Genomic DNA, 23,775 nt, shown 5'->3' on the forward strand with positions numbered 1-23,775 from the left:
GTTCGTACTACTACCTATGATACCAACGGTGGCAATCCTGACAGCCGTCGTCCTCTTTCTTTTAACACTTCTAGAAGTTGCGGTAGCAATAATTCAAGCCTACGTATTTGTATTACTCCTAAGCCTTTATCTGCAGGAGAACGTTTAATGGCCCACCAAGCGCATGCATATCATATGGTTGATCCTAGCCCATGACCACTAACCGGAGCCGTCGGTGCCCTACTAATAACGTCCGGCCTAGCAATCTGGTTTCACTTCCACTCAGTAACACTAATAACCCTCGGGTTAATTCTCTTACTTCTTACAATATTTCAATGATGACGTGATGTTATTCGAGAAGGGACCTTTCAAGGTCACCACACACCGCCTGTACAGAAGGGGCTGCGATACGGGATAATTCTCTTTATCACTTCCGAAGTGTTCTTTTTCCTGGGCTTCTTTTGAGCCTTCTATCACTCAAGCCTGGCTCCAACACCCGAACTAGGCGGGTGTTGACCCCCTACGGGAGTTATCACATTAGACCCTTTTGAAGTGCCCCTCCTCAATACAGCCGTATTATTGGCATCCGGGGTAACAGTCACATGAGCCCACCACAGTATTATAGAAGGTGAACGGAAACAAGCCATTCAATCTCTTACACTTACAATCCTGTTAGGATTTTATTTCACTGCCCTCCAGGCCATAGAATATTATGAAGCACCTTTCACAATTGCAGACGGAGTATATGGCTCGACATTTTTTGTCGCCACAGGCTTCCACGGACTACATGTCATTATCGGCTCAACCTTTTTAGCTGTCTGTCTTCTCCGACAAATTCAATACCACTTTACATCCGAGCACCATTTTGGGTTCGAGGCCGCTGCCTGGTATTGACATTTTGTTGACGTAGTATGACTATTCCTTTACGTATCAATCTATTGATGAGGCTCATATCTTTCTAGTATTAAAGTTAGTACAAGTGACTTCCAATCATTCGGTCTTGGTTAAAACCCAAGGAAAGATAATGAATTTAATTACAACTATCTTTACTATCACAGTAGCCCTGTCGTCAGTTCTGGCAATTGTATCTTTCTGACTACCACAAATGAATCCAGACGCGGAAAAGCTCTCCCCTTATGAATGCGGATTTGACCCATTAGGGTCTGCCCGACTGCCCTTCTCCCTACGATTCTTCCTGGTAGCAATTCTGTTCCTTTTATTTGATCTAGAAATTGCCCTTCTCCTTCCCCTACCCTGAGGAGATCAACTCCACAGCCCAACCGGAACATTCTTTTGAGCTACTACAGTCCTAATACTCTTAACCCTCGGATTGATTTACGAATGAACCCAAGGAGGCCTGGAATGAGCGGAATGGGGGGCTAGTCCAAAGAAGACCTCTGATTTCGGCTCAGAAAATTGTGGTTTAAGTCCACGGCCCCCTTATGACACCAGTACACTTTAGCTTTAGCTCAGCCTTTATTTTAGGGCTTATAGGATTGGCGTTTCATCGCACGCATCTACTTTCCGCATTACTATGTTTGGAAGGAATAATACTGTCCCTATTTATTGCATTAGCCTTATGAACATTACAGTTTGAATCAACAAGCTTCTCTACCGCCCCTATACTGCTACTGGCCTTCTCCGCTTGTGAAGCGAGCACAGGCCTTGCACTCTTGGTAGCCACAGCCCGGACCCACGGCACTGACCGTTTGCAAAACCTTAATCTGCTACAATGCTAAAGGTGCTAATTCCCACAATCATAATATTCCCAACGATCTGACTGACCTCCCCCAAATGATTATGAACAGCCACAACTACTCACGGTCTTTCAATTGCCCTTATTAGTCTCACATGACTTAAATGAACATCAGAAACCGGGTGAACTATGTCCAACACATATTTAGCCACAGACCCCCTCTCTACACCCCTTCTAGTCTTGACATGCTGACTTCTACCCTTAATAATTCTAGCCAGCCAAAATCACATCAACCTTGAGCCAGTCAGCCGGCAGCGTCTATATATTACACTTTTAACCTCACTCCAAACTTTCCTAATCATGGCTTTCGGCGCCACAGAAATCATCATGTTCTATATTATATTTGAAGCCACGCTGATCCCGACCCTTATTATTATTACCCGGTGAGGAAATCAGACTGAACGCCTCAGCGCAGGTACCTACTTTCTGTTTTACACCCTCGCGGGGTCCCTCCCACTTTTGGTGGCCCTACTTCTACTACAACAGTCTACGGGGACTCTGTCTCTATTAGTTATCCAATATACCCAGCCATTGTTACTAAACTCCTGGGGCCATAAGATCTGATGAGCGGGTTGCTTAATCGCCTTTTTAGTGAAAATACCCCTGTACGGGGTGCACCTATGACTACCAAAGGCGCACGTAGAAGCCCCCGTTGCAGGGTCTATAGTACTAGCAGCAATTCTGCTAAAACTGGGCGGGTACGGGATAATGCGAATAATAATTATATTAAACCCACTCTCTAAAGAACTAATTTATCCATTTATTATTCTAGCACTCTGGGGCATCATCATGACCGGCTCTATTTGCCTACGACAAACCGACCTCAAGTCACTAATCGCCTATTCCTCTGTTAGCCATATAGGGCTTGTAGCGGGGGGCATTCTAATTCAAACCCCCTGAGGGTTTTCAGGAGCAATCATTCTAATGATTGCCCACGGATTAGTCTCCTCTATACTATTCTGTCTAGCTAATACAGCTTATGAACGGACCCATAGTCGAACTATAGTCCTTGCTCGAGGATTACAAGTAGTCTTCCCACTGACGGCAGTATGATGATTTATTGCGAACTTGGCCAACTTAGCATTACCCCCACTTCCTAATCTAATAGGAGAACTTATAATTATTACAACTCTATTTAACTGGTCCCCCTGAACCATTGCACTCACCGGGCTGGGAACATTAATTACCGCGGCCTACTCCCTCTATATGTTCTTGATATCGCAACGCGGGCCAGCACCAAACCATATCATAAACCTCGCACCATTCCACACCCGAGAACATCTATTGATAGCCCTTCACCTTATCCCAGTAATTCTCCTTGTAGCAAAGCCAGAACTCATGTGAGGGTGATGTTACTGTAAGTATAGTTTAACCAAGATATCAGATTGTGATTCTGAAGACAGGGGTTAAAGCCCCCTTACTCACCAAAGAAGGACAGAAATCAGTAAGTACTGCTAATACTTATGCACCGAGGCTAAAATCCTCGGCTTCTTTACGCTTCTGAAGGATAACAGCTCATCCGTTGGTCTTAGGAACCAAAAACTCTTGGTGCAAATCCAAGCGGAAGCTATGACCCCAACAGCCTTAGCCATATCATCCTCATTCATTTTAATCATTACAGTTCTTGTTCTCCCGCTACTCACAACGCTAAGTCCTAGCCCTTTAAAATTAGAATGGGCAGCCACGCACGTTAAAACTGCCGTCAGCACTGCATTCTTCATTAGCCTATTACCGCTTATAATTTTCCTGGACCAAGGGGTGGAGACTATTACTACGAACTGACAGTGAATAAATACGCAAGTATTTGACGCGAACATCAGCTTTAAATTTGACCACTACTCCCTTATTTTCACCCCAATTGCCCTTTACGTAACATGATCAATCTTAGAGTTTGCACTATGATATATACACTCCGACCCTAACGTTAACCGGTTCTTCAAATACTTACTCTTGTTTCTGGTGGCCATAATTATTCTCGTTACAGCAAACAACATATTTCAACTATTTATTGGCTGGGAAGGAGTTGGCATTATATCCTTCCTACTCATCGGCTGATGACATGGGCGAGCAGATGCCAATACAGCAGGCCTCCAAGCAGTTATCTATAACCGTGTTGGAGATATTGGGCTAATCTTCGCTATGGCCTGATTCGCAATAAATCTAAATTCTTGAGAGATTCAACAAATTTTCTCTTTATCAAATAGCTTTGACATAACAACTCCCTTGATTGGACTCATCCTTGCCGCAGCGGGAAAGTCGGCCCAGTTTGGCCTGCACCCATGACTCCCATCAGCCATAGAGGGCCCGACGCCGGTATCAGCGCTACTTCACTCCAGCACCATAGTAGTTGCAGGCATCTTCTTATTGATTCGCCTTCATCCACTTATAGAAAATAATAAGCTGGCACTAACGATTTGTCTGTGTCTAGGAGCATTAACCACCTTATATACAGCCACCTGCGCCCTAACACAAAATGACATCAAGAAAATTGTCGCCTTCTCAACATCAAGTCAGCTCGGATTAATAATAGTTGCAATCGGGCTAAACCAGCCACAGTTAGCATTTCTTCATATCTGCACACACGCATTCTTCAAGGCCATACTTTTCCTATGCTCTGGGTCTATTATTCATAGCCTGAATGACGAACAAGATATTCGCAAAATAGGGGGCCTTCATAAACTTATGCCTGCCACCTCAGCCTATCTTACGGTAGGAAGCCTAGCATTAACAGGCACTCCATTCCTTGCCGGATTCTTCTCAAAGGATGCTATCATTGAAGCCCTAAACACCTCCTACCTAAACGCCTGGGCCCTAACTTTAACACTGATTGCCACGTCCTTCACTGCAGTTTACAGCTTCCGAGTCGTATATTTTGTTACTATGGGATCCCCACGATTCCTTCCATTATCCCCCATCAATGAGAACAACCCATCAGTCATCAACCCAATCAAACGACTTGCCTGAGGAAGCATTGTTGCAGGACTTATTATCACGTCTAACTTCCTACCCTTAAAAACATCCACCATGACAATGCCTGCTACCCTAAAAATAGCAGCCCTTATCGTGACTGTTATTGGACTTCTAGTGGCTATAGAACTCGCAGCTACGGCCAACAACCCAGCTAAAACTGCCTATAAAGCCTCTGCACACCATTTTTCGAGTATACTCGGGTACTTCCCTGCATTAATACACCGACTCTCCCCCAAAGCCAGCCTGGTCCTCGGACAATCAGCTGCCACTAAACTGGACCAAACCTGACTTCAAACTACAGGCCCAAAAGGGATAGCACTCACACAAATAATAGTAGCAAAAATAATAAGCGATATCTCACGAGGAACAATTAAAACATATTTAACCATCTTCCTTTTAACCATGGCCTTGGCGGTTCTTCTAGCCCTTATTTAAACCGCTCGAAGTGTCCCGCGACTTAGACCCCGAGTCAGCTCCAACACCACAAGTAGAGTTAAAAGTAGTACCCAAGCACAAATAACTAACATAGCCCCCCCTAAAGAATATATTATGGCCACACCCCCAACATCCCCCCGTAGTATAGACAACTCCTTCAGCCCATCAATGACTACCCAAGAGCCCTCATATCACTCCCCTCAAAATAGTCCAGCCGTCACCACAACACCCGACAGATAAATCAGAACATATCCAGCCACTGAACGACTTCCCCAGGCCTCTGGAAAAGGCTCAGCAGCTAACGCTGCCGAATAAGCAAACACCACAAGCATTCCCCCTAAATAGATTAAGAAAAGAACTAAGGATAAAAAGGACCCACCACAGCCAACCAACACCCCGCACCCAACCCCCGCTGCCACTACCAATCCTAAGGCAGCAAAATAAGGCGTGGGATTAGACGCAACAGCAATCAATCCTACAATCAAAGCTATCAATAGTAAAAACACGAAATAGGTCATAATTCCCGCTCAGACTTTAACCGAGACCAGTGACTTGAAGAAACACCGTTGTCATTCAACTACAGGAACAATAATGGCAAGCCTACGAAAAACCCACCCGCTAATAAAAATCGCTAACGATGCACTAGTTGACCTTCCAACCCCATCTAATATTTCAGCACTATGGAACTTCGGATCCCTCCTAGGATTATGCTTAATTACTCAAATCCTGACAGGACTATTCCTGGCCATACATTATACTTCCGATATCTCAACGGCCTTTTCATCAGTAACACATATCTGCCGAGACGTAAACTATGGCTGACTCATCCGAAACATACATGCTAACGGAGCATCGTTCTTCTTTATCTGTATTTACATACACATTGCCCGCGGACTGTACTATGGGTCATACCTCTATAAAGAGACCTGAAGTATTGGCGTAGTTCTACTCCTTTTAGTTATGATGACGGCTTTTGTAGGCTATGTACTGCCCTGAGGGCAAATATCTTTTTGAGGTGCCACCGTAATTACAAATCTACTATCAGCAGTCCCCTATATGGGCGACGCCCTTGTCCAGTGGATTTGAGGCGGCTTTTCCGTAGATAACGCAACATTAACGCGATTCTTCGCCTTCCACTTCCTATTTCCATTCGTTATCGCCGGTGCAACAGTCCTACATTTGCTATTTTTACACGAAACGGGATCAAACAACCCTGCCGGATTAAACTCCGACGCGGATAAAATCTCTTTCCACCCATACTTCTCATACAAGGACCTCCTTGGCTTTGTATTAATATTATTAGCTCTCACATCCCTAACATTATTCTCCCCAACACTGCTCGGCGACCCAGAAAATTTTACCCCAGCAAACCCTCTGGTCACCCCACCGCACATCCAACCGGAGTGGTACTTCCTGTTCGCCTACGCCATTCTACGATCTATTCCAAACAAGCTAGGAGGGGTCCTAGCACTATTATTTAGCATCCTAGTACTATTAGTAGTGCCAATTTTACACACCTCAAAGCAACGAGGACTAACTTTCCGTCCAATCACCCAATTCTTATTCTGAACCTTAGTGGCGGACATAATCATTTTAACATGAATTGGAGGCATACCCGTAGAACACCCATATATCATCATTGGCCAAATCGCGTCGGTGCTATACTTCGCACTCTTCCTTGTTCTCGCCCCCCTCGCAGGGTGAGCCGAGAATAAAGCATTGAAATGAGCTTGCCCTAGTAGCTTAGCTTGAAAGCACCGGTCTTGTAATCCGAAGATCGAGGGTTAAACCCCCTCCTAGCGCCCAGAAAAAGGAGATTCTAACTCCCACCCCTGGCTCCCAAAGCCAGAATTCTAAATTAAACTATCTTCTGATAGTAACCTATATGGTCCGGTACCGCGTGTAGCATTACATGCGTATAGTACATATATATGGTCTAACACACACATAATATTATTCGTAATATTGTGTGTGTTGTGTTAGTGCATATATATGTATTATCACCATTCATTTATCTTAACCTAAAAGCAAGTACTAACGTCCAAGACGTACATAGACCAAATCGTTAAAACTCACAAATAATTTATTCTAACCTGGGAACTATATTATTCCCCTAGATTCGGCACTCAACACTTTCCTTGAAATAAACACCTAAGGTTTAACGTAACCATATTAATGTAGTAAGAGACCACCAACCGGTTCATATAAGGCATCTTATGCATGATAGAATCAGGGACACAATACGTGGGGGTTGCACACTGTGAACTATTCCTTGCATCTGGTTCCTATTTCAGGTCCATATTTATAAGACTCCACCCTCGGATAATTATACTGGCATCTGATTAATGGTGTAATTGCATACTCCTCGTTACCCAACATGCCGGGCGTTCTTTTATATGCATAGGGGTTCTCTTTTTTGGTTTCCTTTCACTTTACATCTCAGAGTGCAGGCACAAGTAACATCTCAAGGTGGTACTCTTCCTTGCCCGAATTAAACTAGGTTCATCATTGAAAGACATAACTTAAGAATTACATTTTATTCTATCAAGTGCATAACATATACATCCTTTCTTCAACTTACCCTGATATATACGCCCCCTCTTTTGGTTTTCACGCGACAAACCCCCTTACCCCCTACGCTCAGCAAATCCTGTTCTCCTTGTCAAACCCCGAAACCAAGGAAGGTTCGAGAACGTGCGGGCTAACAAGTTGAGATATCCATTAGCCATCCGCATTATATATATATATATATACATGTCATATCGACCCCCCTAAAAATTTTCTCAAATATAGCCCAAAAAATTCTACTAAATTTGTTAGTAAATTTCTCAATGCTAAAAAATCCAACATATTTAATCGCTAGCGTAGCTTAATACAAAGCATAACACTGAAGATGTTAAGATGGGCCCTGAGAAGCTCCGCATGCACAAAGGCATGGTCCTGACCTTATTATCAGCTCTAGCCCAACTTACACATGCAAGTCTCCGCAGCCCCGTGAGTACGCCCTTAATCCCCTGCCCGGGGACGAGGAGCAGGCATCAGGCACAAACCGTTAGCCCAAGACGCCTGGCCTAGCCACACCCCCAAGGGAATTCAGCAGTGATAAATATTAAGCCATAAGTGAAAACTTGACTCAGTCAGGGTTGAGAGGGCCGGTAAAACTCGTGCCAGCCACCGCGGTTAAACGAGAGGCCCTAGTTGATAATACAACGGCGTAAAGGGTGGTTAAGGACAGTGAAATAATAAAGTCGAATGGCCCTTTGGCTGTCATACGCTTCTAGGAGTCCGAAGCCCGATATACGAAAGTAGCTTTAGAAAAGCCCACCTGACCCCACGAAAGCTGAGAAACAAACTGGGATTAGATACCCCACTATGCTCAGCCATAAACCCAGACGTCCAACTACAATTAGGCGTCCGCCCGGGTACTACGAGCATTAGCTTGAAACCCAAAGGACCTGACGGTGCCTCAGACCCCCCTAGAGGAGCCTGTTCTAGAACCGATAACCCCCGTTAAACCTCACCACTTCTAGCCACCCCAGCCTATATACCGCCGTCGTCAGCTTACCCTGTGAAGGCAATAAAAGTAAGCAAAATGGGCACAACCCAGAACGTCAGGTCGAGGTGTAGCGTACGAAGCGGGAAGAAATGGGCTACATTTTCTATTATAGAACACTACGGACATGCAACATGAAATAGTGCTTGAAGGAGGATTTAGTAGTAAAAAGGAAGCAGCGTGTCCTTTTGAACTCGGCTCTGAGACGCGTACACACCGCCCGTCACTCTCCCCTGTCAAAATGCAGTAAAGCTACCTAACACCAGAGCGGTGACAAGGGGAGGCAAGTCGTAACATGGTAAGTGTACCGGAAGGTGCACTTGGATTAAATTCAGGGCGTGGCTGAGTTAGCCAAGCATCTCACTTACACCGAGAAGACATCCATGCAAATTGGATCACCCTGAGCTAACCAGCTAGCTTAACTACTAATATAATTCAACTTTATTCATAACAAAACAAGACCCAACGCCACAAACTAAACCATTTTTTTACCTGAGTATGGGAGACAGAAAAGGTTCAGCTCAAAGCAATAGAGACAGTACCGCAAGGGAAAGCTGAAAGAGAAATGAAACAACCCATATAAGCACTGAAAAACAAAGACTAGACCTTGTACCTTTTGCATCATGATTTAGCCAGTACCATCGAGCGAAGAGACCTTTAGTTTGATACCCCGAAACCAGGTGAGCTACCCCGAGACAGCCTATGTAATTTAGGGCTAACCCGTCTCTGTGGCAAAAGAGTGGGAAGAGCTCCGGGTAGAAGTGACAGACCTACCGAACCTGGTGATAGCTGGTTGCCTGAGAGATGGATAGAAGTTCAGCCTCGCACCCCCCAAATCAAAACAAATATCATCAAGATACTTTAAGGGAAAGTGTGAGAGTTAGTTGAAGGGGGTACAGCCCCTTCAACAAAGGATACAACCTTCGCAGGCGGATAAAGATCATAATATATAAGACACACTGTTCTAGTGGGCCTGAAAGCAGCCACCTAAGCAGAAAGCGTTAAAGCTCAGACAGAGAGAAATTTATTATACCGATAACAAATCTTACTCCCCTAATTATATCAGACCAACCCATGCCCACATGGGAGAGATTATGCTAAAATGAGTAACAAGAAGACCTGATCTTCTCCCGCCACAAGTGTAAACCAGATCGGACAAGCCGCTGGAATTTAACGAACCCAACCCAAGAGGGTAGTGTGAATAATAAAAACCCCAAGAAGAACTTACACTAAATAATCGTTAACCCCACACTGGAGTGTCATTTTAAGGGAAAGACTAAAGGAAGGGGAAGGAACTCGGCAAACACAAGCCTCGCCTGTTTACCAAAAACATCGCCTCCTGCAACTAAATTGAGTATAGGAGGTCCAGCCTGCCCAGTGACTACGGGTTCAACGGCCGCGGTATTTTGACCGTGCAAAGGTAGCGCAATCACTTGTCTCTTAAATAGAGACCTGTATGAATGGCTAGACGAGGGCTTAACTGTCTCCCCCTTTCAGTCAGTGAAATTGATCTATCCGTGCAGAAGCGGGTATAACAGTACAAGACGAGAAGACCCTTTGGAGCTTAAGGTACAAGATTCAGCCACGTTAAACAACTCCATAAAGAGCAAGAACTTAGTGGCCATGAAATTTTACCTTCGGTTGGGGCGACCACGGAGGAAAAGTAAGCCTCCGAGTGGACTGGGCCAAACCCCTAAAGCCAAGAGAAACATCTCTAAGCCGCAGAACATCTGACCAATAATGATCCGACTAAAAAGCCGATCAACGAACCAAGTTACCCTAGGGATAACAGCGCAATCCTCTCCCAGAGCCCATATCGACGAGGGGGTTTACGACCTCGATGTTGGATCAGGACATCCTAATGGTGCAGCCGCTATTAAGGGTTCGTTTGTTCAACGATTAAAGTCCTACGTGATCTGAGTTCAGACCGGAGCAATCCAGGTCAGTTTCTATCTGTAACGCTACTTTTTCCAGTACGAAAGGATCGAAAAAGAGGGGCCTATACTTGAGGCATGCCCCACCCCTAATTGATGAAAACAAATAAATTAAGTAAAGGGAGGGCCAAAGCCCCTACCGCCCAAGATAAGGGCATACTGGGGTGGCAGAGCATGGTAAATTGCGAAAGGCCTAAGCCCTTTAAATCAGAGGTTCAAGTCCTCTCCCCAGTTCATGATGAACACTCTAATAACTCACCTAATTAATCCCCTTGCCTATATTGTCCCCGTCCTACTAGCCGTAGCCTTCCTAACCTTACTTGAGCGAAAAGTACTAGGATATATGCAGCTGCGAAAAGGGCCTAATGTAGTCGGACCCTACGGATTACTACAACCTATCGCTGACGGGGTAAAGTTATTCATTAAAGAGCCCGTCCGCCCCTCCACCTCCTCCCCCTTCCTCTTTTTAGCAACCCCTATTCTTGCGCTGACCCTGGCCTTAATCCTATGGGCGCCCATGCCCATGCCGCACCCCGTAATTGACCTTAACTTAGGAGTTCTATTCATCTTAGCACTATCGAGCCTTGCAGTATATTCTATTCTTGGATCAGGGTGAGCATCAAATTCGAAATACGCACTAATTGGGGCCCTACGGGCGGTCGCCCAGACAATTTCATATGAGGTAAGCCTTGGGCTTATTCTGCTTTCAGTAATTGTCTTCTCTGGGGGTTACACCCTCCAAACGTTCAACACAGCCCAAGAGAGCGTATGACTACTAGTCCCTGCATGACCCCTAGCCGCAATATGATACATCTCGACCCTAGCGGAAACTAACCGCGCGCCCTTTGACCTGACAGAGGGTGAATCGGAACTTGTCTCGGGTTTCAACGTAGAATATGCGGGGGGGCCCTTTGCCCTGTTCTTCCTTGCCGAATACGCAAATATTTTGCTAATGAATACCTTGTCCGCTGTCCTGTTTCTAGGAACATCGTATTTCCCTGGCATACCGGAGCTGACCACAATTAGTCTTATGATTAAGGCCGCATTTTTGTCCATTGTGTTCTTGTGGGTCCGAGCCTCCTACCCACGATTTCGATATGACCAGCTTATGCACCTTGTGTGAAAAAACTTTCTTCCTTTGACACTAGCTCTTGTGTTATGACACATCTCGCTCCCAATTGCACTAGCGGGCCTTCCCCCCCAGCTGTAGCTTAGGAACTGTGCCCGAGTGCCCAGGGACCACTTTGATAGAGTGGCTAACAGGGGTTAAAATCCCCTCAGTTCTTAGAAAAAAGGGGGTCGAACCCATGCTCAAGAGATCAAAACTCTTAGTGCTTCCTCTACACCACTTTCTAAGATGGGGTCAGCTAAATAAGCTTTCGGGCCCATACCCCGGACATGACGGTTAAACTCCCTCCTCCATCAATGAACCCTTATGTACTAGCGACGCTATTGTCCAGCCTTGGCTTAGGAACCACCCTAACCTTTGCTAGCTCCCACTGACTGCTGGCCTGAATAGGACTAGAGATTAATACCCTGGCGATCATCCCTTTAATGGCACAGCACCATCATCCACGCGCCGTGGAAGCGACCACAAAATATTTTCTTACTCAAGCCACTGCCGCAGCCATGATCCTGTTTGCGAGCACAACAAATGCCTGGATCACAGGGGCATGAGACATAAATAATGTCTCTAATCCTATTGCCAGCACAATAATTATTACCGCCCTAGCACTTAAAATTGGGCTAGCGCCAATACACTTCTGAATGCCTGAAGTATTACAAGGACTAGATCTCCTCACAGGACTAGTTTTGTCTACCTGGCAGAAACTTGCCCCGCTCGCCCTCATTATTCAGACAGCCCAAGCCATTGACCCCTTACTACTCACAACCCTGGGACTTATGTCTACTTTAATTGGTGGGTGAGGCGGACTGAACCAAACCCAGTTGCGGAAGATCTTGGCCTACTCCTCAATTGCACACATAGGCTGAATAATTATTGTTCTTCAATACGCCCCACAGCTCACCCTTCTTGCGCTACTGACATATATTTTTATGACATCCGCAGCATTCTTGACTTTGAAAACTTCATCCGCCACAAAAATTGGCACCCTCGCAACCGTTTGATCGAAAAGCCCTATCTTGACGACAACCACTGCCTTGGTATTATTGTCACTAGGTGGCCTACCCCCACTTACAGGATTTATACCAAAGTGATTAATTCTGCAAGAACTAGCGAAGCAAAGCCTTCCCCTCATTGCCACGATTATAGCCCTTGCCGCACTGCTTAGCCTGTACTTTTATTTACGACTTTGCTACGCCATAACACTCACCATCTCCCCTAACACTACTACCTCAACCACCCCATGGCGGGTTCAGACAACCCAAGCCTCCTTCCCCCTAGCCCTAGCTACTGTAATGGCTTTGGGCCTTTTACCCGTGACACCAACTATTGCCATACTAGTCACCTAGGGACTTAGGATAGCATCAGACCAAGAGCCTTCAAAGCTCTAAGCAGAAGTGAGAATCTTCTAGTCCCTGATAAGACCTACAAGAGTCTATCTTGCATTTTCTAATTGCAAATCAAATGTTTTTGTTAAACTAAGGCCTTTCTAGATGGGAAGGCCTCGATCCTACAAACTCTTAGTTAACAGCTAAGCGCTCAAGCCAGCGAGCATCCATCTACTTTTCCCGCCGTTCGCCTAGTAAGGCGGGAAAAGCCCCGGCAGGGTATTACTCTGCGTCTCTGGATTTGCAATCCAACGTGTTTCTCCACCACGGGGCTTGATAGGAAGAGGATTTAAACCTCTGTCTTCGGGGCTACAACCCACCGCCTGGGCACTCGGCTACCCTACCTGTGGCAATTACGCGCTGATTCTTTTCTACAAACCACAAAGACATTGGTACCCTTTATCTTGTATTTGGTGCCTGAGCCGGGATAGTGGGAACCGCTTTAAGCCTCCTTATCCGAGCCGAGCTAAGCCAACCCGGATCACTCTTAGGTGACGACCAGATTTATAATGTTATCGTTACCGCCCACGCCTTCGTTATAATTTTCTTTATAGTAATGCCAATTCTTATTGGCGGGTTCGGAAACTGGCTTGTACCCCTAATAATTGGTGCGCCTGATATAGCATTTCCGCGAATAAATAACATAAGCTTCTGACTTCTGCCCCCATCATTTCTACTATTGCTAGCTTCTTCTGGCGTTGAGGCTGGCGCCGGAACGGGATGAACCGTATATCCCCCACTCGCAGGCAACCTCGCCCACGCGGGAGCATCAGTAGACCTCACAATCTTCTCTCTACACCTAGCAGGTGTATCATCAATTTTAGGGGCAGTTAACTTTATCACCACAATTATCAATATGAAACCCCCAGCCATCTCCCAATATCAAACGCCTCTCTTTGTATGAGCCGTACTTGTAACCGCTGTTCTCCTACTCCTATCACTACCTGTCCTAGCAGCCGGAATTACAATACTTCTCACTGACCGTAATCTTAATACCACATTCTTCGACCCAGCTGGGGGAGGGGACCCAATCCTATATCAACATCTATTCTGATTCTTTGGTCATCCAGAGGTTTATATTCTTATTTTACCAGGGTTCGGCATCATTTCACATGTTGTAGCCTACTATGCGGGCAAAAAAGAACCATTCGGCTATATAGGGATAGTTTGAGCAATGATGGCCATTGGCCTCCTTGGATTTATCGTCTGGGCCCACCACATATTTACCGTTGGGATGGACGTAGACACCCGTGCCTACTTTACATCTGCAACAATAATTATTGCCATCCCGACCGGTGTAAAAGTGTTTAGCTGACTCGCTACATTACACGGGGGCTCTATCAAGTGGGAGACTCCTATATTATGGGCCTTAGGGTTTATTTTCCTCTTTACGGTAGGAGGGCTAACAGGAATTGTCCTTGCTAATTCCTCACTTGATATTGTTCTTCATGACACATACTATGTAGTTGCCCACTTCCACTATGTACTATCAATAGGGGCTGTATTTGCCATTATAGCAGCCTTCGTTCACTGATTCCCATTATTTTCAGGATATACCCTAAACGACACTTGAACGAAAATCCACTTTGCTGTAATATTCATCGGTGTGAACCTTACATTCTTCCCACAGCATTTCCTAGGTCTAGCAGGTATACCACGACGGTATTCTGACTACCCAGACGCTTACGCCCTATGAAATACAGTATCATCCATTGGCTCTCTCGTCTCACTAGTGGCGGTGATTATATTCCTATTTATTCTCTGAGAAGCCTTCGCCGCCAAGCGAGAAGTATCCTCAGTAGAGCTAACTACAACAAATGTAGAATGACTCCACGGCTGCCCTCCGCCATATCATACATTCGAGGAACCAGCATTTGTCCAAGTTCAGTCAAACTAACGAGAAAGGGAGGAATTGAACCCCCATGTACTGGTTTCAAGCCAGTCACATAACCACTCTGTCACTTTCTTCTAAAGACATTAGTAAAATACGTAAATTACATCACCTTGTCAAGGTGAAATCGCAGGTTAGACCCCTGTATGCCTTAACCTAAGACTTAATGGCACACCCCACACAACTAGGATTCCAAGACGCGGCATCACCCGTTATAGAAGAACTTCTTCACTTCCATGACCACGCCCTAATAATTGTATTTTTAATTAGCACAATAGTACTCTATATTATTGTTGCAATGGTTTCAACTAAGCTTACCAATAAATATATTTTAGATTCCCAAGAAATCGAAATTGTATGAACAGTATTGCCAGCGGTAATTCTAGTTTTGATTGCTCTCCCCTCCCTTCGAATTCTGTACCTTATAGATGAAATTAACGATCCCCACTTAACAATTAAAGCCATAGGACATCAATGATATTGAAGCTATGAATATACAGACTACGAAGACCTAGGATTTGATTCATATATAGTTCCGACTCAAGACCTCACCCCAGGGCAATTTCGACTCCTAGAAACAGATCACCGAATAGTAGTCCCAATAGAGTCACCAATTCGTGTTCTAGTGTCCGCAGAAGACGTATTACACTCATGAGCCATCCCATCTCTTGGTGTAAAAATAGACGCGGTGCCTGGGCGATTAAACCAAACTGCCTTTATCGCTTCGCGCCCCGGTGTATTTTATGGACAATGCTCTGAAATCTGTGGCGCTAACCACAGCTTTATGCCTATTGTGGTTGAAGCCGTACCGCTAGAACATTTCGAAAGCTGATCCTCCTTAATACTAGAAGACGCCTCACTAGAAAGCTAATTATTGGACAAAGCGTTGGCCTTTTAAGCCAAAGTTTGGTGACTACCGACCACCTCTAGTGAAATGCCCCAACTCAACCCCAATCCCTGATTCGCGATCCTAGTATTCTCATGAATCATTTTCCTCACTATTATTCCAACCAAGGTCTTAAACCATACAGCACCTAATGAGCCGGCCCCAATAAGTGAAGAAAAACATAAAACTGAATCCTGAAACTGACCATGATAGTAAGCTTTTTTGATCAATTTGCAAGCCCATCTTTCCTGGGAATTCCACTCATCGCCGTTGCAATTGCACTACCATGAGTATTGTTCCCAACCCCATCATCTCGCTGAATAAATAGCCGACTTATTACTGTTCAAACATGATTTATTAACCGGTTTACTAATCAACTAATAATGCCTCTAAATGTAGGAGGACATAAATGAGCTCTACTATTAACCTCTCTAATACTGTTCCTTATTACTGTTAATATGCTAGGCCTTCTCCCATATACCTTTACACCTACAACACAGTTGTCGTTAAATATAGGCCTCGCCGTACCATTATGACTTGCTACAGTAATTATTGGTATGCGAAATCAACCAACAGTTGCCCTCGGGCACCTTCTACCAGAAGGAACCCCCATTCCCCTGATCCCCGTACTAATTATTATTGAGACAATTAGCCTATTCATCCGACCGCTAGCCTTAGGAGTTCGACTTACAGCCAACCTAACTGCAGGCCACCTACTAATTCAACTCATCGCCACAGCTGTGTTCGTACTACTACCTATGATACCAACGGTGGCAATCCTGACAGCCGTCGTCCTCTTTCTTTTAACACTTCTAGAAGTTGCGGTAGCAATAATTCAAGCCTACGTATTTGTATTACTCCTAAGCCTTTATCTGCAGGAGAACGTTTAATGGCCCACCAAGCGCATGCATATCATATGGTTGATCCTAGCCCATGACCACTAACCGGAGCCGTCGGTGCCCTACTAATAACGTCCGGCCTAGCAATCTGGTTTCACTTCCACTCAGTAACACTAATAACCCTCGGGTTAATTCTCTTACTTCTTACAATATTTCAATGATGACGTGATGTTATTCGAGAAGGGACCTTTCAAGGTCACCACACACCGCCTGTACAGAAGGGGCTGCGATACGGGATAATTCTCTTTATCACTTCCGAAGTGTTCTTTTTCCTGGGCTTCTTTTGAGCCTTCTATCACTCAAGCCTGGCTCCAACACCCGAACTAGGCGGGTGTTGACCCCCTACGGGAGTTATCACATTAGACCCTTTTGAAGTGCCCCTCCTCAATACAGCCGTATTATTGGCATCCGGGGTAACAGTCACATGAGCCCACCACAGTATTATAGAAGGTGAACGGAAACAAGCCATTCAATCTCTTACACTTACAATCCTGTTAGGATTTTATTTCACTGCCCTCCAGGCCATAGAATATTATGAAGCACCTTTCACAATTGCAGACGGAGTATATGGCTCGACATTTTTTGTCGCCACAGGCTTCCACGGACTACATGTCATTATCGGCTCAACCTTTTTAGCTGTCTGTCTTCTCCGACAAATTCAATACCACTTTACATCCGAGCACCATTTTGGGTTCGAGGCCGCTGCCTGGTATTGACATTTTGTTGACGTAGTATGACTATTCCTTTACGTATCAATCTATTGATGAGGCTCATATCTTTCTAGTATTAAAGTTAGTACAAGTGACTTCCAATCATTCGGTCTTGGTTAAAACCCAAGGAAAGATAATGAATTTAATTACAACTATCTTTACTATCACAGTAGCCCTGTCGTCAGTTCTGGCAATTGTATCTTTCTGACTACCACAAATGAATCCAGACGCGGAAAAGCTCTCCCCTTATGAATGCGGATTTGACCCATTAGGGTCTGCCCGACTGCCCTTCTCCCTACGATTCTTCCTGGTAGCAATTCTGTTCCTTTTATTTGATCTAGAAATTGCCCTTCTCCTTCCCCTACCCTGAGGAGATCAACTCCACAGCCCAACCGGAACATTCTTTTGAGCTACTACAGTCCTAATACTCTTAACCCTCGGATTGATTTACGAATGAACCCAAGGAGGCCTGGAATGAGCGGAATGGGGGGCTAGTCCAAAGAAGACCTCTGATTTCGGCTCAGAAAATTGTGGTTTAAGTCCACGGCCCCCTTATGACACCAGTACACTTTAGCTTTAGCTCAGCCTTTATTTTAGGGCTTATAGGATTGGCGTTTCATCGCACGCATCTACTTTCCGCATTACTATGTTTGGAAGGAATAATACTGTCCCTATTTATTGCATTAGCCTTATGAACATTACAGTTTGAATCAACAAGCTTCTCTACCGCCCCTATACTGCTACTGGCCTTCTCCGCTTGTGAAGCGAGCACAGGCCTTGCACTCTTGGTAGCCACAGCCCGGACCCACGGCACTGACCGTTTGCAAAACCTTAATCTGCTACAATGCTAAAGGTGCTAATTCCCACAATCATAATATTCCCAACGATCTGACTGACCTCCCCCAAATGATTATGAACAGCCACAACTACTCACGGTCTTTCAATTGCCCTTATTAGTCTCACATGACTTAAATGAACATCAGAAACCGGGTGAACTATGTCCAACACATATTTAGCCACAGACCCCCTCTCTACACCCCTTCTAGTCTTGACATGCTGACTTCTACCCTTAATAATTCTAGCCAGCCAAAATCACATCAACCTTGAGCCAGTCAGCCGGCAGCGTCTATATATTACACTTTTAACCTCACTCCAAACTTTCCTAATCATGGCTTTCGGCGCCACAGAAATCATCATGTTCTATATTATATTTGAAGCCACGCTGATCCCGACCCTTATTATTATTACCCGGTGAGGAAATCAGACTGAACGCCTCAGCGCAGGTACCTACTTTCTGTTTTACACCCTCGCGGGGTCCCTCCCACTTTTGGTGGCCCTACTTCTACTACAACAGTCTACGGGGACTCTGTCTCTATTAGTTATCCAATATACCCAGCCATTGTTACTAAACTCCTGGGGCCATAAGATCTGATGAGCGGGTTGCTTAATCGCCTTTTTAGTGAAAATACCCCTGTACGGGGTGCACCTATGACTACCAAAGGCGCACGTAGAAGCCCCCGTTGCAGGGTCTATAGTACTAGCAGCAATTCTGCTAAAACTGGGCGGGTACGGGATAATGCGAATAATAATTATATTAAACCCACTCTCTAAAGAACTAATTTATCCATTTATTATTCTAGCACTCTGGGGCATCATCATGACCGGCTCTATTTGCCTACGACAAACCGACCTCAAGTCACTAATCGCCTATTCCTCTGTTAGCCATATAGGGCTTGTAGCGGGGGGCATTCTAATTCAAACCCCCTGAGGGTTTTCAGGAGCAATCATTCTAATGATTGCCCACGGATTAGTCTCCTCTATACTATTCTGTCTAGCTAATACAGCTTATGAACGGACCCATAGTCGAACTATAGTCCTTGCTCGAGGATTACAAGTAGTCTTCCCACTGACGGCAGTATGATGATTTATTGCGAACTTGGCCAACTTAGCATTACCCCCACTTCCTAATCTAATAGGAGAACTTATAATTATTACAACTCTATTTAACTGGTCCCCCTGAACCATTGCACTCACCGGGCTGGGAACATTAATTACCGCGGCCTACTCCCTCTATATGTTCTTGATATCGCAACGCGGGCCAGCACCAAACCATATCATAAACCTCGCACCATTCCACACCCGAGAACATCTATTGATAGCCCTTCACCTTATCCCAGTAATTCTCCTTGTAGCAAAGCCAGAACTCATGTGAGGGTGATGTTACTGTAAGTATAGTTTAACCAAGATATCAGATTGTGATTCTGAAGACAGGGGTTAAAGCCCCCTTACTCACCAAAGAAGGACAGAAATCAGTAAGTACTGCTAATACTTATGCACCGAGGCTAAAATCCTCGGCTTCTTTACGCTTCTGAAGGATAACAGCTCATCCGTTGGTCTTAGGAACCAAAAACTCTTGGTGCAAATCCAAGCGGAAGCTATGACCCCAACAGCCTTAGCCATATCATCCTCATTCATTTTAATCATTACAGTTCTTGTTCTCCCGCTACTCACAACGCTAAGTCCTAGCCCTTTAAAATTAGAATGGGCAGCCACGCACGTTAAAACTGCCGTCAGCACTGCATTCTTCATTAGCCTATTACCGCTTATAATTTTCCTGGACCAAGGGGTGGAGACTATTACTACGAACTGACAGTGAATAAATACGCAAGTATTTGACGCGAACATCAGCTTTAAATTTGACCACTACTCCCTTATTTTCACCCCAATTGCCCTTTACGTAACATGATCAATCTTAGAGTTTGCACTATGATATATACACTCCGACCCTAACGTTAACCGGTTCTTCAAATACTTACTCTTGTTTCTGGTGGCCATAATTATTCTCGTTACAGCAAACAACATATTTCAACTATTTATTGGCTGGGAAGGAGTTGGCATTATATCCTTCCTACTCATCGGCTGATGACATGGGCGAGCAGATGCCAATACAGCAGGCCTCCAAGCAGTTATCTATAACCGTGTTGGAGATATTGGGCTAATCTTCGCTATGGCCTGATTCGCAATAAATCTAAATTCTTGAGAGATTCAACAAATTTTCTCTTTATCAAATAGCTTTGACATAACAACTCCCTTGATTGGACTCATCCTTGCCGCAGCGGGAAAGTCGGCCCAGTTTGGCCTGCACCCATGACTCCCATCAGCCATAGAGGGCCCGACGCCGGTATCAGCGCTACTTCACTCCAGCACCATAGTAGTTGCAGGCATCTTCTTATTGATTCGCCTTCATCCACTTATAGAAAATAATAAGCTGGCACTAACGATTTGTCTGTGTCTAGGAGCATTAACCACCTTATATACAGCCACCTGCGCCCTAACACAAAATGACATCAAGAAAATTGTCGCCTTCTCAACATCAAGTCAGCTCGGATTAATAATAGTTGCAATCGGGCTAAACCAGCCACAGTTAGCATTTCTTCATATCTGCACACACGCATTCTTCAAGGCCATACTTTTCCTATGCTCTGGGTCTATTATTCATAGCCTGAATGACGAACAAGATATTCGCAAAATAGGGGGCCTTCATAAACTTATGCCTGCCACCTCAGCCTATCTTACGGTAGGAAGCCTAGCATTAACAGGCACTCCATTCCTTGCCGGATTCTTCTCAAAGGATGCTATCATTGAAGCCCTAAACACCTCCTACCTAAACGCCTGGGCCCTAACTTTAACACTGATTGCCACGTCCTTCACTGCAGTTTACAGCTTCCGAGTCGTATATTTTGTTACTATGGGATCCCCACGATTCCTTCCATTATCCCCCATCAATGAGAACAACCCATCAGTCATCAACCCAATCAAACGACTTGCCTGAGGAAGCATTGTTGCAGGACTTATTATCACGTCTAACTTCCTACCCTTAAAAACATCCACCATGACAATGCCTGCTACCCTAAAAATAGCAGCCCTTATCGTGACTGTTATTGGACTTCTAGTGGCTATAGAACTCGCAGCTACGGCCAACAACCCAGCTAAAACTGCCTATAAAGCCTCTGCACACCATTTTTCGAGTATACTCGGGTACTTCCCTGCATTAATACACCGACTCTCCCCCAAAGCCAGCCTGGTCCTCGGACAATCAGCTGCCACTAAACTGGACCAAACCTGACTTCAAACTACAGGCCCAAAAGGGATAGCACTCACACAAATAATAGTAGCAAAAATAATAAGCGATATCTCACGAGGAACAATTAAAACATATTTAACCATCTTCCTTTTAACCATGGCCTTGGCGGTTCTTCTAGCCCTTATTTAAACCGCTCGAAGTGTCCCGCGACTTAGACCCCGAGTCAGCTCCAACACCACAAGTAGAGTTAAAAGTAGTACCCAAGCACAAATAACTAACATAGCCCCCCCTAAAGAATATATTATGGCCACACCCCCAACATCCCCCCGTAGTATAGACAACTCCTTCAGCCCATCAATGACTACCCAAGAGCCCTCATATCACTCCCCTCAAAATAGTCCAGCCGTCACCACAACACCCGACAGATAAATCAGAACATATCCAGCCACTGAACGACTTCCCCAGGCCTCTGGAAAAGGCTCAGCAGCTAACGCTGCCGAATAAGCAAACACCACAAGCATTCCCCCTAAATAGATTAAGAAAAGAACTAAGGATAAAAAGGACCCACCACAGCCAACCAACACCCCGCACCCAACCCCCGCTGCCACTACCAATCCTAAGGCAGCAAAATAAGGCGTGGGATTAGACGCAACAGCAATCAATCCTACAATCAAAGCTATCAATAGTAAAAACACGAAATAGGTCATAATTCCCGCTCAGACTTTAACCGAGACCAGTGACTTGAAGAAACACCGTTGTCATTCAACTACAGGAACAATAATGGCAAGCCTACGAAAAACCCACCCGCTAATAAAAATCGCTAACGATGCACTAGTTGACCTTCCAACCCCATCTAATATTTCAGCACTATGGAACTTCGGATCCCTCCTAGGATTATGCTTAATTACTCAAATCCTGACAGGACTATTCCTGGCCATACATTATACTTCCGATATCTCAACGGCCTTTTCATCAGTAACACATATCTGCCGAGACGTAAACTATGGCTGACTCATCCGAAACATACATGCTAACGGAGCATCGTTCTTCTTTATCTGTATTTACATACACATTGCCCGCGGACTGTACTATGGGTCATACCTCTATAAAGAGACCTGAAGTATTGGCGTAGTTCTACTCCTTTTAGTTATGATGACGGCTTTTGTAGGCTATGTACTGCCCTGAGGGCAAATATCTTTTTGAGGTGCCACCGTAATTACAAATCTACTATCAGCAGTCCCCTATATGGGCGACGCCCTTGTCCAGTGGATTTGAGGCGGCTTTTCCGTAGATAACGCAACATTAACGCGATTCTTCGCCTTCCACTTCCTATTTCCATTCGTTATCGCCGGTGCAACAGTCCTACATTTGCTATTTTTACACGAAACGGGATCAAACAACCCTGCCGGATTAAACTCCGACGCGGATAAAATCTCTTTCCACCCATACTTCTCATACAAGGACCTCCTTGGCTTTGTATTAATATTATTAGCTCTCACATCCCTAACATTATTCTCCCCAACACTGCTCGGCGACCCAGAAAATTTTACCCCAGCAAACCCTCTGGTCACCCCACCGCACATCCAACCGGAGTGGTACTTCCTGTTCGCCTACGCCATTCTACGATCTATTCCAAACAAGCTAGGAGGGGTCCTAGCACTATTATTTAGCATCCTAGTACTATTAGTAGTGCCAATTTTACACACCTCAAAGCAACGAGGACTAACTTTCCGTCCAATCACCCAATTCTTATTCTGAACCTTAGTGGCGGACATAATCATTTTAACATGAATTGGAGGCATACCCGTAGAACACCCATATATCATCATTGGCCAAATCGCGTCGGTGCTATACTTCGCACTCTTCCTTGTTCTCGCCCCCCTCGCAGGGTGAGCCGAGAATAAAGCATTGAAATGAGCTTGCCCTAGTAGCTTAGCTTGAAAGCACCGGTCTTGTAATCCGAAGATCGAGGGTTAAACCCCCTCCTAGCGCCCAGAAAAAGGAGATTCTAACTCCCACCCCTGGCTCCCAAAGCCAGAATTCTAAATTAAACTATCTTCTGATAGTAACCTATATGGTCCGGTACCGCGTGTAGCATTACATGCGTATAGTACATATATATGGTCTAACACACACATAATATTATTCGTAATATTGTGTGTGTTGT

General features: G+C 45.0%; 8 protein-coding genes across 8 annotated transcripts; all 8 read left to right on the forward strand.

The window, feature by feature from the left end:
* Positions 1–1,577: 1,577 nt before the first annotated feature.
* Positions 1,578–3,092, forward strand: LOC130077645 (NADH-ubiquinone oxidoreductase chain 4-like). The gene is given in 1 exon segment (XM_056242942.1): positions 1,578–3,092. A coding segment is annotated over 1 exon segment (1,368 nt). The 5' UTR covers positions 1,578–1,711; the 3' UTR covers positions 3,080–3,092.
* A 130-nt stretch (positions 3,093–3,222) lies between these two features.
* Positions 3,223–4,699, forward strand: LOC130077644 (NADH-ubiquinone oxidoreductase chain 5-like). Its single transcript, XM_056242941.1, is given in 1 exon segment — positions 3,223–4,699. A coding segment is annotated over 1 exon segment (1,395 nt). The 5' UTR covers positions 3,223–3,304.
* An 856-nt stretch (positions 4,700–5,555) lies between these two features.
* On the forward strand, positions 5,556–6,771 carry LOC130077652 (cytochrome b-like). The gene is given in 1 exon segment (XM_056242950.1): positions 5,556–6,771. A coding segment is annotated over 1 exon segment (978 nt). The 5' UTR covers positions 5,556–5,731; the 3' UTR covers positions 6,710–6,771.
* A 5,001-nt stretch (positions 6,772–11,772) lies between these two features.
* Positions 11,773–12,619, forward strand: LOC130077640 (NADH-ubiquinone oxidoreductase chain 2-like). Its single transcript, XM_056242938.1, is given in 1 exon segment — positions 11,773–12,619. A coding segment is annotated over 1 exon segment (594 nt). The 5' UTR covers positions 11,773–12,025.
* Positions 12,620–15,177: 2,558 nt separating this feature from the next.
* On the forward strand, positions 15,178–16,173 carry LOC130077639 (cytochrome c oxidase subunit 2-like). Its single transcript, XM_056242937.1, is given in 1 exon segment — positions 15,178–16,173. A coding segment is annotated over 1 exon segment (666 nt). The 5' UTR covers positions 15,178–15,195; the 3' UTR covers positions 15,862–16,173.
* A 2,061-nt stretch (positions 16,174–18,234) lies between these two features.
* Positions 18,235–19,749, forward strand: LOC130077647 (NADH-ubiquinone oxidoreductase chain 4-like). The gene is given in 1 exon segment (XM_056242945.1): positions 18,235–19,749. A coding segment is annotated over 1 exon segment (1,368 nt). The 5' UTR covers positions 18,235–18,368; the 3' UTR covers positions 19,737–19,749.
* A 130-nt stretch (positions 19,750–19,879) lies between these two features.
* Positions 19,880–21,356, forward strand: LOC130077646 (NADH-ubiquinone oxidoreductase chain 5-like). The gene is given in 1 exon segment (XM_056242944.1): positions 19,880–21,356. A coding segment is annotated over 1 exon segment (1,395 nt). The 5' UTR covers positions 19,880–19,961.
* An 855-nt stretch (positions 21,357–22,211) lies between these two features.
* On the forward strand, positions 22,212–23,428 carry LOC130077655 (cytochrome b-like). Its single transcript, XM_056242954.1, is given in 1 exon segment — positions 22,212–23,428. A coding segment is annotated over 1 exon segment (978 nt). The 5' UTR covers positions 22,212–22,388; the 3' UTR covers positions 23,367–23,428.
* The last annotated feature ends 347 nt before the right edge of the window (positions 23,429–23,775 follow it).

The sequence above is a fragment of the Rhinichthys klamathensis genome, unplaced genomic scaffold (genome assembly GCF_029890125.1).
Source record: "Rhinichthys klamathensis goyatoka isolate OS25496 unplaced genomic scaffold, OSU_Roscu_1.1 h1tg000765l_1, whole genome shotgun sequence".
Taxonomy (NCBI): Eukaryota; Metazoa; Chordata; class Actinopteri; order Cypriniformes; family Leuciscidae; genus Rhinichthys; species Rhinichthys klamathensis.